This window comes from Lithobates pipiens, unplaced genomic scaffold (assembly GCF_037356315.1).
Source record: "Lithobates pipiens isolate NorthernLeopardFrog02 unplaced genomic scaffold, aLitPip1_a1.2 Scaffold_16, whole genome shotgun sequence".
Lineage (NCBI taxonomy): Eukaryota > Metazoa > Chordata > Amphibia > Anura > Ranidae > Lithobates > Lithobates pipiens.
The window spans coordinates 626,688,086-626,706,165 of NW_027507748.1; the positions used below are offsets into that span (position 1 = coordinate 626,688,086).

General features: G+C 41.0%; 1 protein-coding gene across 9 annotated transcripts in view; it reads left to right on the forward strand.

The window, feature by feature from the left end:
- Positions 1-18,080, forward strand: part of NBEA (neurobeachin) — a 901,556-nt gene that overhangs the window by 783,130 nt on the left and 100,346 nt on the right. For all 9 annotated transcript variants that reach the window (XM_077484128.1, XM_077484132.1, XM_077484134.1 and 6 more), the window contains one exon: positions 7,005-7,117. In XM_077484128.1, coding sequence (XP_077340254.1) covers positions 7,005-7,117 — 113 coding nt within the window. The remainder of the gene's footprint in view (positions 1-7,004; positions 7,118-18,080) is intronic.

Genomic DNA, 18,080 nt, shown 5'->3' on the forward strand with positions numbered 1-18,080 from the left:
AGCTGTGGTCATAACTGAGCTTATGTGCAGCACCAAGGCAACTGCATTTCAAATCGGGTTAAGATGGCAGCTGTAAAGCATAGGAAGGTTAAGTTCCACTTTAATATTCAAGTTACAATGTGATAAACCATTTCAGGTACAGGAGAGGCGGTCTATTGCTGCTTTCGTTAGGCCAACAGTTCAGATTTGACTAGGACACTTCAAGTAACTAACCCTCACTATCGCTCTATGTATTCTACATCAGTGGTTCTCAACCTCAGTCCTCAAGTACCCCAAACGGGTCATGTTTTCCGGTTTTGATTTACTTTGCACAGCTGCTTTAAATCAATATCATTGACATGGTATTTATAAGAGCTATTTTATCTAAGGGAAGTTCCCAAAGCATGGTCCATTGGGGGTACTTGAGGACTGTTCTACATCATCTTCAGTTTAAAAAATCTCTCTAAAGTTTTTTTTTTTAAACAAACTGATTATTAGTAAAAGTTGGATTAAGGAACAGTGGAGATGATTCCTGTAACCATTTGCTAGACTACAGTATTAATGTTCTAGCCTATATTTAAAATAAAATCAGCTGGAACCTAATTTGAAGTATGGGGAGCACAGATAACATTTCTTTCCTTAGAATGGGGAAGGATTATAGGCTCTTTCTGGTTATTATTGCTGTGCAAATCCCTTTTTGGTGATCCATTGGGGCTCTTTATCATAATGACCATTGTCACTAAAACAAAAAATTATAGGGAAATCCCATATTTTACGTTTTTTACTGGGGCTGGAGGCAGTGGCGGCTGTCAAAGGTGGCATTTTTTGTCATTTCCTGTAAAGTCTTTGGAACAGGAAAGGAAAGCTCCCTGGTAGGGATGCTGAGTAAATAACCTGAATCCTATTAGAATCTAAATCTTTCAATTTAACCAATATTTTAAGAGTGTTTGGATTAATATATTGTTAAAATAGAAACCCCTTTAACTTTTGCAGTCATAGGTATGAGGACAGCATACAGCGTTCACCTTCTGTGAATATCATACTCAGTGCTTTATGTTCTGGCAGCTGATAGCACTTTTGTTAAATCTGCATAGAACAAGGAAAGCTCTGTTCGCCACCCCAGTACTGGTAAACCAACAATCATTAAAATCTAGAAGGAAACGGTCTCATGACAGCATAGTAAATCTCTTCCCAGCCTGGGAATTGATAACCTAGGTTAGTTCTGTCAGTTTCTGCAGGGATACATTTTTATTTAGTTAGCAGACAGGGGAACACCAAAAGCAGATCATTAATGGTTGGTGTTATGTGACTCACTGAAAGCAATAGCACTTTTCTTGGAACAGTGTGAGGGCTATTCATCGCACTTGTTGCTGCACACCATCCAGCACTCTACACTTTTGGTTCGCTGATACAAAATCAACCTCTGTTTGTAAAAGAAGTTTTCTCCAGCTTGGTGACCCTTGTAAAGAACCTATCAGGGTTAAACTGCTTAATAGCGCATTCTGAAAAAATAAAACATCTGGCTTTACCCTAAAGAAGAATTAGGCTGTATCTGAGCACCACAAACTGAAAACACTATGCAATTCTTTTTTAATATTCAAAGCAAACTTGCCCATCCATCCATATGTCTATGCTTTATTTTGTTGAGAAATCACTTTGAAAACACCTACCTAGCATTTCTAGCTGCAGCCATCTTTAGTAAGGGCAGATGATTCATGTAGCATATACTATTTGGAATTCTGCTTTTATCTCAGGCATGCTGTCATGAGGGTGTGCTTAACCGAGAAAGACCATCCAGATTATAGGAAAAAAAACGCCCATGAAGACTCTTGGAATGTATGATATCATTTTGGTCTAGGCCAGAAACCAGGAAGCAACTGATGAAATGTAAAAAAAAAAAAAAAAATAGGTTAAAACAAGTAAATATAGTATACATTCCTCTCTATTTACTAACTCTACCAGCATAAGGATTAAAAATAGTTAAGGTTGATTGTGAGAGTTTAGTACTTCAACTACTTGCCACCCACCCACCATGTACTGCTGTACGTCATTACTGTACCCGTACGTCTCTGCCTACTTCCAGGCTTAGGGCACAGGCATTTGTAGCACCTGCTATGATTGTACACAGCGGGAGCCTATCAGGAAGTGTGCTTTCAGCAAGTCCCGGGCCAATGACTCATGGCCAGGACCTGCTGATCGGTTGTATGCAATCAAAGCCCAGAGCTTTTGTGTTGGTAAACAACACAGAGCTCTGTAGGAAGGGAACAATCTGTCAGGGATGAGAAACTGAGAGATCACTTGGTTAAAGCAGCACACTGCACATACATTACACATAGTTAGGCACAAATTGAACCCCTTGATTAACCAAGATGTTAACCGTTTCCAGCCAGTGTCATTAGTATCAGTATTTTTAGCACTGATCACTGTATTAATGTCACTTGGTGAGGCATAAAAAAACATCCTTAACCACTTTCAGACCGGACCAATTTGCTGGTCAAAGACCAGACCACTTTTTGCGATTCGGCACTGCGTCGCTTTAACTGACAATTGCGCGGTCGTGCGACGTGGCTCCCAAACAAAATTAACATCCTTTTTTTCCAACAAATAGAGCTTTCTTTTGGTGGTATTTGATCACCCCTGCAGTTTTTATTTTTTGCGCTATAAACAAAAATAGAGCGATAATTTTGAAAAAAACGCATTATTTTTTACTTTTTGTAATAATAAATATCCCCCAAAAATATATAAAAAAACATTTTTTTCCCTCAGTTTAGGCCGATACATATTCTTCTACATATTTTTGGTAAAAAAAATCGCAATAAGCGATTATTGATTGGTTTGCGCAAAAGTTATAGCGTTTACAAAATAGGGATAGTTTTATAGCATTTTTATTAATAATTTTTTATTATTTTTTTTTTACTAGTAATGGCGGCGATCTGCGATTTTTATTGTGACTGCGACATTGTGGGGGACCCATCGGACATTTTTGACACATTTTTGGGACCATTGTCATTTATACAGTAATCACTGCTATATAAATGCAGTGATTCCTGTGTAAATGACACTGGCAGTGAAAGGGTTAACCAGTGGGTGGCAGTGTAGGGGTTAAGTGTTCCTAGGGGTGTGTTACTAACTGTGGGGGGGTTGGGCTGTCATTTAGTGTACACTGATCTCTGCTCCAATCACATGGAGCAGAGATCAGCGTCACTAGTTGCTAGGCAGAATGGGAAAATGTTGTTTATACAGCATTTCCTCCATTCGGCCGCTCCGTGAGACGATCGCGGGGATGCCCGCGGCGATCGAGTCCGCGGGTCCCGCGACCGGACTCACGGGGGTCCCGACCAGCGCGGGAGCGCGCCGCCGGCAGCGCGCTCCCGATGGCACGGCGGCAACGAATATTGGACGTACATGTACGCCAATATGCCTGCCCGTGCCATTCTGTCAACGTACATCGTCGTGCGCTGGTCGGGAAGTGGTTAAAAGATCTGCTGTGTCCATGGGAAGGTTTCCACATCAAATGGTCTTCCACCAGCGTCTGTATGTGCGAATACCCTCGCAGGAGCACATTACAGCAAAACAGACACTGTGGGGCATCTGACAACATACATTAACAAAAATTTCCACAACAATGTTTCAGAATACATTTTGGCCAAAATTTATGAACACATTTTATTTTTTTTATTGGATATGTTTTATAGCAGAAAGTAAAAAATATTGTTTTTTTTTTCTCCAAATTTTTTGCCTAATTTAATTTATATCGCAAAAAACAAAACAAAAAAAAAACTGTAGTGATCAAATATTAGCAAAAGCAAGCTCTATTTGTGTGAAAAAAATTATATAAATTTTGTTTGGTACATCGTTGCATGTCCACACAATCGCCAGTTAAAGTAGCGCTGTGCTGAATAGCAAAAAATGGCCTGGTCATGATGGGGGTTAAAATCTTACAGAGCTGAAGTGGTTAATGTTTAAAAAAAAGAATAAGCAAACAATACCACCACAGTTCAGGCAACTACCCTGTTTCCCCAAAAATAAGCCCTACCCTGTTTCCCCAAAAATAAGCCCTACCCTGTTTCCCCAAAAATAAGCCCTACCCTGAAAATAAGACCTACAAGGACTTTAACTAGGGCTTATTTGGGGGGTAGGGCTTATATTGCAGCCATCACCGACAACCACACTAGGTCTTATTTTTGGGGGAAACAGGGTAGGAGTGTAAGCAAACGAGTAAGTTAAAATAAATCCTAGTCTTCCCATGTAGTCTCTGGATTACAGGCTCACTATATACATATGACTTCGACTTTTGTCCAAGTCAACACAAACCCCGCCCTCTCCTACCATGCAATAATTCAGCACCAGAAAGTCAGTGTCCAGTAGGGGATCTAGCATTAGTCTACTGAATAGCAGATGTTTGGCTTAGTGCTAGTTAGTACAAAAGTATGTTCCCTGTGTACAGACTGGGTCTGCCATCCATGGAGGCCATCTAGACAAGGAGACAAGAATTGGTTTAAGCATGATCACATGTAAGCATGATCACATGTAAGCATGATCACATGTACTAGCAAGCACCACAATTTGCCTGTATTTCACCAATATGTTGGCTTTGCCAGTTTTTAGGACCAAACAAGTTCGCTCTAATAAACCAACCTATACTGCCAGGCACATCGAAAAATAAGTCAGCGTTTCCAATTACTTTATTAAATATTGTTTAGGAATGATATGATTAGGCTTTTGGAAGATATTTCTTCAGCTGACATACACATCTTCTGCTAAATGTTGGGCGAGCTTAGCAGGAGCTCTGCCCGGGACCAGACTGGCATTTTCTAGAAAGATTGGTATATCTGTGGATTTGTAGGCTGCTGCTCATATGGATGAGTTCCATGAATATTGCCGTAAAGAGCCCAAAGCAACCAATCAAGGTTCATTCTGCAGACAAAACAAAGATTTATTTTATTAAAGTAATCAAATTTACTTTTAATATTTGAATTTAACCCCCCCCCCCCCCCCCCCAGTGTTTCATCTTGCACCCTTTGCAAACATTGTAAAAGGAGAATAGCTGTATTATATAGAGTGATATATTGCAATTAGAGATGCGTTTATTTTTCAGTACATCTTATCTTTCCATATTTATAATTGTATATGTTTAAGTACTACTGTGACCTGCTCTGTGCTGGAGTGTTGAATGACTTGGAGTTCTACTCAGGCTGGGGGTGTTAAAGTAGGCACGTTTGTATAGAACACCCAAGTCAATGAAAAAGATATAGCAAATGTAAAATGTATCTAAACCCAAGGACAAACATTTTAAATATCACAGCTCACTGGACCTTAGATGGGATGGCTGCATTTGTTTTCTTTATTTTCCTTGTCTTTCACCTGGTGAGCCTACCTGTCACACACTTCCTGTTGTAAGCTCGGTTCACACTAGTGTGGGCCTTGTGTCCCATGTTTAATCGGGCACAGCAGCCCATACATTTGAATGGGTTGCTGTGCCACGTGAAACACACAAAAAAAGTACATGCACTTTTTTAAAAATGTAGCTGCAGGGAAACCTCATGTACTTTATGACCATGCCATTTCCCTGTGGTTCCCACACCCATTATCACGCTGTGGGCTGAGATAGGTGAGGGGCCCCAGGTGTCTCACAAGAGCAGGGCAATTCAGCTGCAGATGGTCAGAATGCACTGCCCACACTAGTGTGATCTGAGCCTTACAGTGACAACACTGTATCTAAGTAGGAGAAGCAAGGTTACTCTAGGACAGGGATATGCAATTAGCGGACCTCCAGCTGTTGCAGAACTACAAGTTCCATGAGGCATAGCAAGACTCTGACAGTCACAAGCATGACACCCAGAGGTATGATGGGACTTGTAGTTTTTCAACAGCTGGAGGTCCGCTAATTGCATATTCCTGCTCTAGGACAAGAGGTCTTTTAGGAATAAAGAAGACTACCCCCTATCTTCTTCTCCATAACATAGAGGGTGCTGTTCCATAGTTCATGTTTGATCAGACTGCTTGAAATATTACAGCAGAGTGCACAGGACAGCACTGGATCTCTGGCAGGATCACCAGGACATTTTTGCATTTATTGTACAGATATAACAAAAGGACACAGAAAAATACTGTTATTGGAAGCTGGGGTTTTTAAGGTGCCAGTAATGGACAATCATAACCTCAATTAAAATTCATATATTTTATTTGAGTTAATTTGAAAAGATTAATCAAGAACAAAAAATATATACAATAAACAGACAAAAAAAAAAATCATCATTTTAAAATGACTTGATCAATTCATTTTGGGTTTTACAAACCTGATCAGTAGTTGGTAATAGGTCTGGAGTGATAATCCCAACATGTTTTGCCAATTGTTGGGCTTTTTCAGGTTATATTAGTTATCACACCTAAATGAATTGAAATGTAATGTAGATGAAGAAACAAAATATAATATAACAAAACATTTTCAATGATATATTAAACATACGAAAAGGTCGCAAATAAGTAAGAGAAGTTCATTGTTAGGGTTTTCCTAATTTTTTTGAGTTGGGAAATGAGATATAACAGAGAAAACTGAGACTACTACAGTTCTTTTTCATGTGGTAGATGATGTAAAGGTGAATATGAGTTTTATTATAACTAATTACACGCACAGATTTGAGCAGGCATATGTTGTATGACATTATATGTTGTTTCATTTCAGTCTAGCCCTACTGTAAACATTTTTATCTCAGTTCACAGTTTATCTCAGTACTCACAACAGGGAACATTTAGACTAACATATCTGATTGCACGACCTAAAATAAATTTTATGCTAGGATTCAAATGTCATCTGTTTTATCGGTTGAACGCAATGTGCCATGGGCATATTAGGGGGGCGTGAGTTTTTCTCAATGATAGGTTTTAGTAGACACTTTAGACTTCACAAGTGTAATGCAAGTTTGCTTGTATTCATGGTATTTTTGTTTATAAAGAATTTAATGAATTATCGTTAAACTAGTGTGTGTATTTTTGTTATTAACACGTGTGTCTTATTTCTTTAGGGCGAACATACAATGACTTGAATCAGTATCCTGTATTCCCATGGGTGTTAACAAATTATGAATCCGAAGAGCTGGATTTAACTTTACCAGGAAACTTCAGGGATCTTTCAAAGGTATTGGCCACCAATTTATCTAAACAATTGTAGTAAATACTACCATCTCAAAATAGCTTCAGGTGTCATTCCAAAAATCCTAAGCTATGCAACTATATTATAAAAAAAAAATTTAAGAAAACAAAACACGTATCTTAAAAAAAAAAAAAAAGAAGATTTTGCTGATGGCCCAAGGTAGGTTCTTAAGTGCTTGGATCATCAACCAAATAAAGCTTTTTTGAATATATTGTTTTGTTCTCTTGAGGTTTTTGTAATATGCATGTTGTATATGTTTCATGATTTTTGGAGAGGCACGTGAAGTTTTTTTTATTTTTATTTTTACAGGGTTAACATTCTTTTTTTGCCCCCTTTCTTTATCTAAACAGTGTCATGGAAAAAAAATATATAATCTTCTTTATTGTCTTTTAAATGTTCTATCTTGTTGCTTTCTGAAGAGTGTGTTTTATAAAGGTATAAACACTGTACAGCTTTAAGTTTCTAAGGTGATACAACTTTTAGTTTATGGTAGGAAATGCTAATTTTTCCATGTTTTCTGTTTTTTTTTTTTTTTTTTTAAACAATACATTTTTATTTGTTTTATAATGTACATTGTTACAAATATTTAGTAACATATATTATGACTACAAAAGATTGGTTGTAGTGGTAAGATTAACACATATAGGTGTCCGTTTATGAAGCAATGATCAGTGGAGATCCAGAGGATCGCCGCTGATCACAGCCCATAAACAGTATATAAACCAGAGATAATCGGGGGGAGATGTGTTTGAACTTGTTCTCCCGCCGATTATCTCCGCACATGGAGAATCCTCATAGACTGACACAGTAACGGTCACTATATGAAGCTGTGATCTCAGCGCTTCACTTGTGATCTGTGTCAGAATTCACACGCCCCGATTCACCAACTCAGAGGTGGAGAACCGGGGTAGTGAAGAGGGAATCGGGGGGGATCTGAGGAGGAAAGAGGAAGATAATTAACTTCCTTATGCCTCGTTCAGACCCCCCAACACTGTAACCATGTCCCCCTGTCATATGTATGTGTATACATATATATACATATATATACATATATATATATAATGTGTATATGTATATATATATAATGTGTGTGTATATACATGTATATATAATGTCTGTGTGTGTATACATGTATATATTATGTAGGGGGACGCTTTATTTCACTAACATTAATCACACCGCGTGTCAGTGTATTGAGCTGTGATAATTTATCACTGCTTAATATATTGACATCTCTGTGTATGAGTGAATTTCTAGTACTGTAATCTCGTAAAGTCTCACGAGATTCCAGTATTAGGGGCCGTTCTCCAGTGTTAGAAGCGTTTGTAGATCGCTTCACTCCTCCAAGTGTGAAGCGATCTACTCCGCTTCATATAGTGGCACACAGAGGAGAAAGATCTCCTATGTGAATGCCGGAGAATGAAGCAGTGAATAGATTTCACTGCTTCATAAAAGGACACCATAGTAAGAACCCTTTGCAACATAAAGAAGGGTTAACAGAAGTTGATGTACTCTAATTCTTGATAACCAAATCCTGTCTACCTCAATTGTCCCAATTGTTTGTGTCAGTGGTTAGGAGTAGGGTTCTGTCAGTGTGGGGTGTCAGTGGCCAGGGGAAGGGGGGTTTGGCCTAGTGTTAGCAGTTGGGATGGGGGGGTGTCTGTCTGTATGTGGAGGACGTCTGTCAGTAGTTGGTGGTGGAAGTTGTCAGTCTAGGGGAGTGGAGGGTCTATTAGCCTGGGTTGTCAGTAGCTGGGCGGTGGGTTGTCAGGAGCTGGCCTGACTCCGGCGGTGTGCGCTCCCCCTACAGTTCTAAAAGGGCCAACATACAGTTACGGCGATTCGCCCAGGGGAGCCAACCTGCCGCAGTATAATTACGGTGGCTGGTAATTAAGTGGTTTATATGTGAACTACAATCATATTATATATTGAGGGATATTTATCGAGATTTACTCCCAATAGGGCCATAGCAGGGGTAAGCTTAGTTAGGTTTCCCGTAAAGGTAGCTATGAAGGAGGATACAGACTTCCAGAAGCTATGCAGGTTCTACAGCTCCATAGAGTGTGGTAAAGGTTACCAATTTGTTCATTACATCTCCAACAAATAGGAGATGTGGAAGGGTATATTTTTGATGATATTTGACCCCATACAAACTATCTATTTATAATTTTTTGTGTTGTCCCAATGCCCAATACATGAGGAGGCTTTACTGGATATCTTTTATAGCATTCTGCCATTGGTCCCAGGAAAACTCTTGATCTAAGTCTTTTTCCCATTTGAACATATGATAGTTTTTATTTTAATTTGAGAACACAACTGTGTTTCTGAGACATCTGAGTTGTAAACTTAAAGAGTTTTAGTTTATGGGAGTAGAAGACTCATATTTGCTTGGTTTCAGTTGAATGTGGTCAGCAGCTGTAACAGTTGATGTGTGATCATCAGTATTTTTAATAGTCCACCTATTATATATTCTAGTGATAGGCACACGTGAGAACCAAACACTATAGAGTTTGTTATTTACTTTTTCCACTGACAGATTTTCCGGGTCACTCAGGGATGCCTGTAGATCAATTTTCATGAATAAATAAAATTGTTGGGACTTTGTATGAGACAACAACTGCTACAGAGTTTATATGTCTCCATCCCTGAATCATAGAAAAAAGGAGGAGAAAGGGGAATGGTGGGACAACACCAAAACCAGATGAATCAAATGGAAGATATTATTAAATATTTAATTGTGCACATGGATGCATGTGGGACCATAAGTAACATGTAGCAAATAACATAATAATATAGTAATACATATGTAGAATCGTACACACACATATAAGTGTTGGAAATACGTACATATATATAAAAGTTCCTACATAGTAAATAGTAACTATTTTTAAATGTATCCCAAACTTGCATATAAACATGATTTATTGCACATATGATAATATAGAATTGATTCAAGGTTATTCAAGGTAGTCGCATTGGTAAACGCATGGTAGCTGTGACAATATATCAGTAGGTATATAGCTCTATGCAGGTTTGGTGGATAAATTCCACTCATCAGGAGCAAATGCAATCCGAGGATGTCTATAATGAAATATAAATAGGTACCAAATATTATAGTAAACTAAAGTAACAGGAAGAGGGGGAACCACAACTTAATCCCAGCACTCTTACCTATAAGTAGGCTGCAATATTAAAAACATGGGTAGTGTTAGTAGCTGGAGGCACTATAGCCTGTAGATAAATATATCTAGTCCATAGAAAAGAAGAACAGATCTTGTTGTTCTTGTTGTCCCTCTTTATGTACCGCCACTCGTTCACATTGAAAAATAAAACAGTCTAATGGCTTAAAGCAATGTTATACCCAGGAACAAAAATGTATTTAATGGCAGCTCACTAATTTTTAGTTATAGTGGCTGCATTCTTTTTATTTTTTAGGCCTTTTTCCTTTGTTTTCACCAGGGGATCCTGCCAATAAGTCTGTTATTTTTGAGCTTCCTGTAACCGACCAAGCTGTCCTGACAAAGTAGCAGTTAGGCCTCATGCACACTGGGGCTCTTCTAAATGCTTTTTTCATAGCAGGAGAAAAGCAGCTGCAAAAACACTCCTGGGCTGAATTTTTTCAAGTGCATTTAGGCGTGCATTTGGGCATTTATTGATTTCATTGGGTAGAATATTAAAGGAGAAGTGCAGCCAAAGCTCATTTCTGTAGATCACAGAAGTGCAGTTCATTCTGCACTCCTGTGACCTGTTTTCAGCAGACAGCGGTCTGAAGCCCACTGTTGGCTAATGTCATAGAGCCGGACCAGGCTGGGGCAAGATTAGAGCAATAAAGTCGGAATCCGTCTGCATCAGGGATATGCAAATAGCGGTCCTTCAGCTGTTGCAGAACTACAAGTCTCATATGGCATAGCAAGACTCTGACAGCCAAAAGCATGACACCCAGAGGCAGAGGCATGATGGGACTTGTAGTTTTGCAACAGTTGGAAGTCCGCCAATTGCATATCCCTGGTCTACATGCCTGGACCAGCAGCTGACTCAGCCTCTCAGTGAGTTGCTGTGAGCCTGAGCTGGCTGCTCCCACCCTCTCCACAGCCCAGTGCTCCAGTGGGGGGGAGGGCAGAGCAGATAGTGGTGACAGACAGTCACCAGCTCTCTGCTCACGGTCTTTGATTGCTCAGTTCTCAGACTTTGAACCGGCAGGGGACAGATGCAGCATTGTACCAAGGTAAGTATGATTTTTGGGGATGAAAAAAAAAAAGCCAAACTTCTTTTATTCTATTCTGGTCATTGTAATGAAAAAACACTTGAGCTCTAAAACCTTCTAGCATTAATGTGCATTTACACGCGTTTACCTGTGTTTAGGTGCTTTTTATACTCAAAAGCATCTCTCCTGAACACACAAGTGATAGTTTTTTTTTTTTTTTTCTATCTCTAAACTCCTCTAAATGCCTATAGTCTGCATGGAGACATAGGTTAACATGGAGGGGAGTTTAGAGGCAGAGGGGAAAAAAAAAGTCTTAAACGCCTGTAAAAGCAGTATTTTTGAGCTCAAGTGGTCATGAGGCCTTAGAGCAGCAGTCAGCAAGCAGTCAATCATGGGGATCCGACACATGGATTGTGACCACGGCTCTGCCTCCCTCCAGCCTCCGACGCTCTCATATTCTCTGCAGAGCGGAGAGCAGGCATGTACTGGCCATTGGGACTACCGGGAGATTCCCGGTGGGCCGATGGCTCAGTGGGCCGGTTTCAGTGACAGCCTGCCAAATTAATAGCTGCGCTACTCGCGCAGCCATTCATTTGAACACCGCTGTACTTCCGAGCGCAGAACTTCGGCTCTTTCTGCCCCCACTCGGCGCTCTCAGAACACTGGCATTGCACACATCTTCAGCCACCTCCGGTCCACAGTCGTCCTTTTCCGCCACCGCTCGGCTTCCCCCGCCCCCCTCCTCTCTTCAGCTTCAGCAAACAAAACTCGGCTATCTCCGGCGGCCCCCGCGGTAACGGACGCTGTGAGTTTAAATGAGCAGGGGCCGCCGTGTGATGTCCTGAGAGCAGCCGACAGGCAGAGAAGTCCCCGGAGCAGATGAGGGAGGCTGGAGGATGGTGGTGCTGCAGGAACCCGTCCAGGTAACGGCATATAGAATATATACTGTATATAGCTGGGTATGTGTGTGTATATATATATATATATATATATATATATATATATATATATATATAGCTGTATATAGAATATGGCTGTGTATATATATATATATATATATATATACACACAGCCATATTCTATATACAGCTCTATATATATATATATATATATATATATATATATATATATATATATATATATATATATATATATACATATATATATATATATATATATATATATATATATAGAGCAAAGGATGTGGTGTTAAATAAAATAACATAAAAAATCCATTTGGTGAAAATAATGATTACAATAATATGCAAAATCCAACATAGCTAAAAGTTCACCAAAACTGTCAATTAATATTAAAATGTGCATAAAAATATTTTCAGCAAAAAATTTATATATAAACCATGCTTATAATTAAAATCCCCCCCCCTTTTTTTGCACTCTTTTTGCACTTTAATACCAAGGACATAGTTTGGATAAAATGGTTTATATATGAATCTTTTGCTGAAATTTTTTTTTATGCACATTTCAATATTAATTGACACGTTTGATGTACTTTTAGCTATGTTGGATTTTTTGTATTATTTGAATCGTTATTTGCACCAAATGGATTGTTTTATGTTATTTTGGTTAGCATCACATCCTTTGCTTGCTATATATTCAATTTATCTGTGGGTTTGTGTTAACCTGTTTGATGTTGGCAGCTTCTCATTACTGCGGTTGATCAAAAATAGGTGTGCGCATTAGTTGTTTATTTTAAAATATATAATGCAGAGCCAGGCTTCGGGCAGGTGACAGGGGGACACCAGGGGGTAGAGGGGGGGGGGGCTGGAAAATAAAAGATCACCAGCAGTGTGCTGTCGGCTTCTGAGTTTGCATACTCCTGCTATGTGTCTAGCCGGGCCGTGATGACGTCACTCTCGTGCAAGTGCGCAGCATACTGTTTTTGTGCGTGTTTGCAAAATTGGAGTGGGCCGGTCTGGATGAAGTCCAGGGCCAAATTTTTGTCCCAGTCCAGCCCTGGCGGAGAGCGGGAGGCATCCTAGTGCTGGATGGAGGGTGGGGGCAAGAGCTGCTTCAGTGATTGGTTGCTAGGCTGTTCCAGCAACCAATCACAAGCTTGTTATTATGAAAAGTTAACTTCGGCAACTCCCACTTCTGCCTTCCACCCAGCTCTATGCTGTCTCCTGTTCTCCACTTTGCTGTACACACACTGGCAGTCAGGTATTGCTACCTACACAGCGCTGTGTGTGTATTTGGGGGTGGGGGAATGATGTTAAGGGGACAGAGAAGACACTGTAGGAGGGGTGACAGAGAACACTACAGTGGGGGAGGGATTGTGATGATAAATGGAAAGAGGACACTACTTTAGGGGATGGGGTGGAAGAGGACACTTTGTGGGGGGTAGATGACATCCCTGTGGGGGGGGGGGGGGGGGGGGGTGATGCGAAGGGGGGTAGAGAATACTGTTTTGGGGGGAAGGGACAGGACACTACAGTGTATGAGGTGGGGGGTAGAGGACACTGCTTTGTGGCGAGTGCAGGACACTACTGTGGGGAGAGGGGGCAGAGGACATGGCAGGGGGTGATGTGAAGGGGCAGAGCACACTGTGTTAGAGGTGGGGGGAACAGCACACTACGGTGAGGGAAAGGGAGCAGAGGACACCGCTAGGGTGGGCAGAGCACACTATAATAGGAGGATGAGGTGAAGGGGACAGAGGACATTGCTATGAGGGGGGGGGGGGTTAGAGCACATTACTTTGGGAAGGTGATGTGAAGGGGGGCAGAGGACATTACTGTGGGAGGGTAATGTGAAGGGGGGCAGCAGACACTACTGTGGGGAATGATGTGAAGGGGGGCAGAGTACACTACTCTGGGAGGGTGATGTGAAGGGGGCAAAGGACACTACTGTGGGGGTGATGTGAAGGGGGGCAGTGGACACTCCTATGGGAGGGTGATGTGAAGGGGGCAGAGGACACTACTGTGGGGTGTGATGTGAAGGGGGCAGAAGACACTACTGTGGGAGGATGATGTGAAGGGGGGCAGAGGACACTCCTTTGGGAGGGTGATGTGAAGGGGGCAGGGGACACTACTTTGCGGGTGATGTGAAGGGGAGCCGATGACACTGCTGTGGGTCTGTGATGTTAAGGGGGGCAGAGGACACTACTGTGGGGGCTGATGTGAAGGGGCAGAAGACACTACTGTGGGGGCTGATGTGAAGGGGCAGAGGACACTACTGTGAGAGGATGATGTGAAGGGAGGGCAGAGGACACTACTGTGGGAGGATGATGTGAAGGGGGCAGATGACACTACTGTGGAGGGTGATGTGAAGGGGGCAGGGGACACTCCTTTTAGAGGGTGATGTGAAGGGGGGCAAAAGACACTACTATGGAGGGTGATGTGAAGAAAGGCAGAGGACACTACTGTGGGAGGGTGATGTGAAGGGGGGCAGAGGACACTACTGTGGGAGGGTGATGTGAAGGGGCAGAGAACACTACTGTGGCACACTACGTGTTCTTCATGCCATCTTTTAATTGGGAACTTGATGGTTTGTTTGTTTTTTTTCATTCATGTAAAACCTTTATCCCAAAAGGAAAAAACAACTGTTTGCTGTAACACTTTATGCAGTATGAGCTGGAGATCAGCTCTGATTTGTTAGTCAAGTCCATCTAAATCTGTTAGTCTAACACTCCCCTCCCCAGAGACTGACAATACTGCTGTGCAAAGGTCCATGCGACATATTGATGCCAGCAACCAGGTGTCATCCTTGGATATAAATCTTTTATTGACTATGTGGTGAGTTTACAGCACAAAGGGCTAACATGTTTCCGAAACACATTAGCTCTGGTGTGCCACTAGAAATTTTCTGGCACACAAAAAATGTCTCATTTATAATTTACTATTATGGTTTGAAATAACTAATGTGAGTAATGTATAATCATGTTTACCCCATGATGGAAAATAAAGATATTTTTTTATTAATTTTTAAGCCAGACATGTCCTCGTCTGGCAGTGGATACTGGAACTTTATGCCAGGAATCTCCAGTCTTACCAGGTTCTCTCTGGCAATAAACATGGATCCTTTCCTTGGGAACATATACGATACATGTAGCCATCCTAACGATCACATAATCATTTTCAGAAACTGTTGTACATGTGTCTCGCTTTCTTCTTGCCAGATTGAGTGACATTTCCTTTTGCACGTGGGTTCATTAAAGTTCACTGTTACTTGCGGTGACGGGAGTGTGAGGCATCACACCCACCATTTACACCAAGCACCAGAAATCTTATTTGTTAATACTCGGGCTGTATGAATGGCAGGAGATGATAAGCACAACAATTATGCTTCAAATTAGTGTGTTGCAGGAAGTGATAAAGCCTGCAGGCTTCTTACTGTAATAATGCAAATGAGCGCATTGATGTGTGAAGTCTTTTGGCAAAGCCAATGCAGCTCTATGAGACGCTCTTTCATTTCATCATTATGTACAGCATGAAGAGCAGTGAGTCAGTCAACCATGAAGTTCAGTTCCTAAGACTTTTTCAAAGTTTCATTTGGTAAAGACATTGGACTCTCATTGCTTGTGTGTCCACACTGCAGCAAAATGATCATTTATATAGGACTGATGGTCTAATCTGTGTATAGTTTTTGTTTTTTTGTTTTTATTAAAATAACAAATATTTTATACTTGCTCTGTGCAACGGTATCGCACAGAGCAGCCCTGACCCTCCTCTTCTCGGTGTGCCACCATAGGAAGCTGATTCCTACAGTGGCACACCTGTGGGCATTCTCCCAAACCAGGCTGTGTGTGTCTGTAGACCTACCCAAACTCTCCTCACAGGATTTGATTGACTGCAGTAGGAGCCAATGGCTCCCGCTGAGGCTTGTGAGGAGAGAAAAACAACCAAGCACAGCTGCAGGCGGGCATGTTGCTGGATTGAGATAGAACTCAGGTTGAGTATAAAAGGTGATGAGGAGGCGATAGGAGGCCACTGCCATCAAAGAATAGCACTTCCATGAAGGGGTGTACTTGGTCTGCAACAATGTTTAGGTAGGTGGTACGTATCAGGTAACATCTCCATAAATACCAGGACCAAGGTTTCCCAGCAGAACATTGCCCAAAGCATCACACTGCCTCCACAAGCTTGCCTTATTCCCATACTACATCCTGGTGCCATATTTTCCCCAGGTAATTGAACGACACACGCATGTACACATGGCCATGATGTATAAGAAAACACTATTCATAAGACCAGGCCTTCTTCTTTCATTGATCTGTTGGTCCACTTCTGATTTTTTTTCGTGCCCATTGTAGGCATTTTTGGCTGTGGACACAGGTCAAAATGGATTCCCTGACTGGTCTGCAGCTACACAGTCCCATACACTGCAAACTGAGATTACTCTTTTTCTCACATAAACTTCATAGACAACATGTTTACTTGCTGCATTATATATCCCATTGCCATTGTAACAAGATGATCAATGCTATTCACTTTACCTGTCAGTAGTCATAAAATAATGGCTGATCTGTGTATGTTGATGGTTTTACCACTATCTGTACTATAGCTAGTTTCCTAACTAGAACTGTCCCTAATTATCTTACTGTACCTGGTCCAGTAGCCCCGGGATGCTCCCCCTTTCATAATTGTATACTCTGTTGTCACAGTGTGAGTTCACAAAATGTAGATTTCAAATTCACAAATTAGTATTGCTGCTTAGTGTCACTGAACACATCAGCCATTCCGCATGAACTGTTTTCATCATTAAATGCGCTTTACAAACTATGCTGGGTGAGCCAAAGTCACTTTCCATTAGATATGTTATTCTGGTGATAGACTTCAGCAGGCATATTGATTTGGTTTGAAGGCAGTCTCCACACAAGCTGTCCCAAGGCTGATGTGAGAATTTCAGGCCTGGGGCAACTAGCCCAGCCATAGATTCTTTATCTCCTAATCCTCCCTAATCCACCTCTTTTACTCTTTGAGAGCAGGACATGAGGAGAGGGAATTCAGATGGCCTTTACTTACTGACCTTCAAACATTACTATATCATCCAAGGAGTACAGTTTTGTGATTGTTGATAAGTAATTGATAAACACCATCTACAACAAAATGGTATCTGTTTAGAACTTTAGAACTTTAGCGAGTATAGAAAGGGAGCTATTGGGTGTACAGTGTGCTCAGTAAAATTTTTAGTTTTTAAAATTGTGTGCTGTACCTAGTTGAATATACCGGTAAACTAGCAGTCCTCAATCTTTTCAGTACGAGGGCCACATTGTATATTTTACAAATTTTCCATGGGTCGAAAAAGCAGTTTTTTAAATGAATTAAAGAAAAAGTAAATGAATACACACGCTCTAAGAAATATTTTCACATCAAAGTCTCTCCATCACGTCAGAGCCCCCGCCCCTTCCATCAGAGTCTCCCTTTCGAATCGGAAGCCCCCATCAGATTATTCATATCAGAATCTCCCCTTTCCTATCAGAACCCCCCTCCTCCTTTACATTGGTCCCTCCATTCACATCAAAATTCCCCCTATCACATCAGAGTTGTTGTGGCTCATAGCGGGTTTGATGTGGCCCCTGGGCTGTAGTTGGGAAGCCCCTTGATATAAACCTATGCCATTTGCAACTAGCTTAGCTTTAAAAAATTGTGCCAATTTTTTTTATGCATTTTGTATTCTAAGCATAAGTAAAATGTTCCCCATAGTCTGTTGTAAAAATAATAATCATATGAGCTCACTTTGTATGAGTATAAGCAAACATATTACATATGCGTTAGTATATGGAGGCTG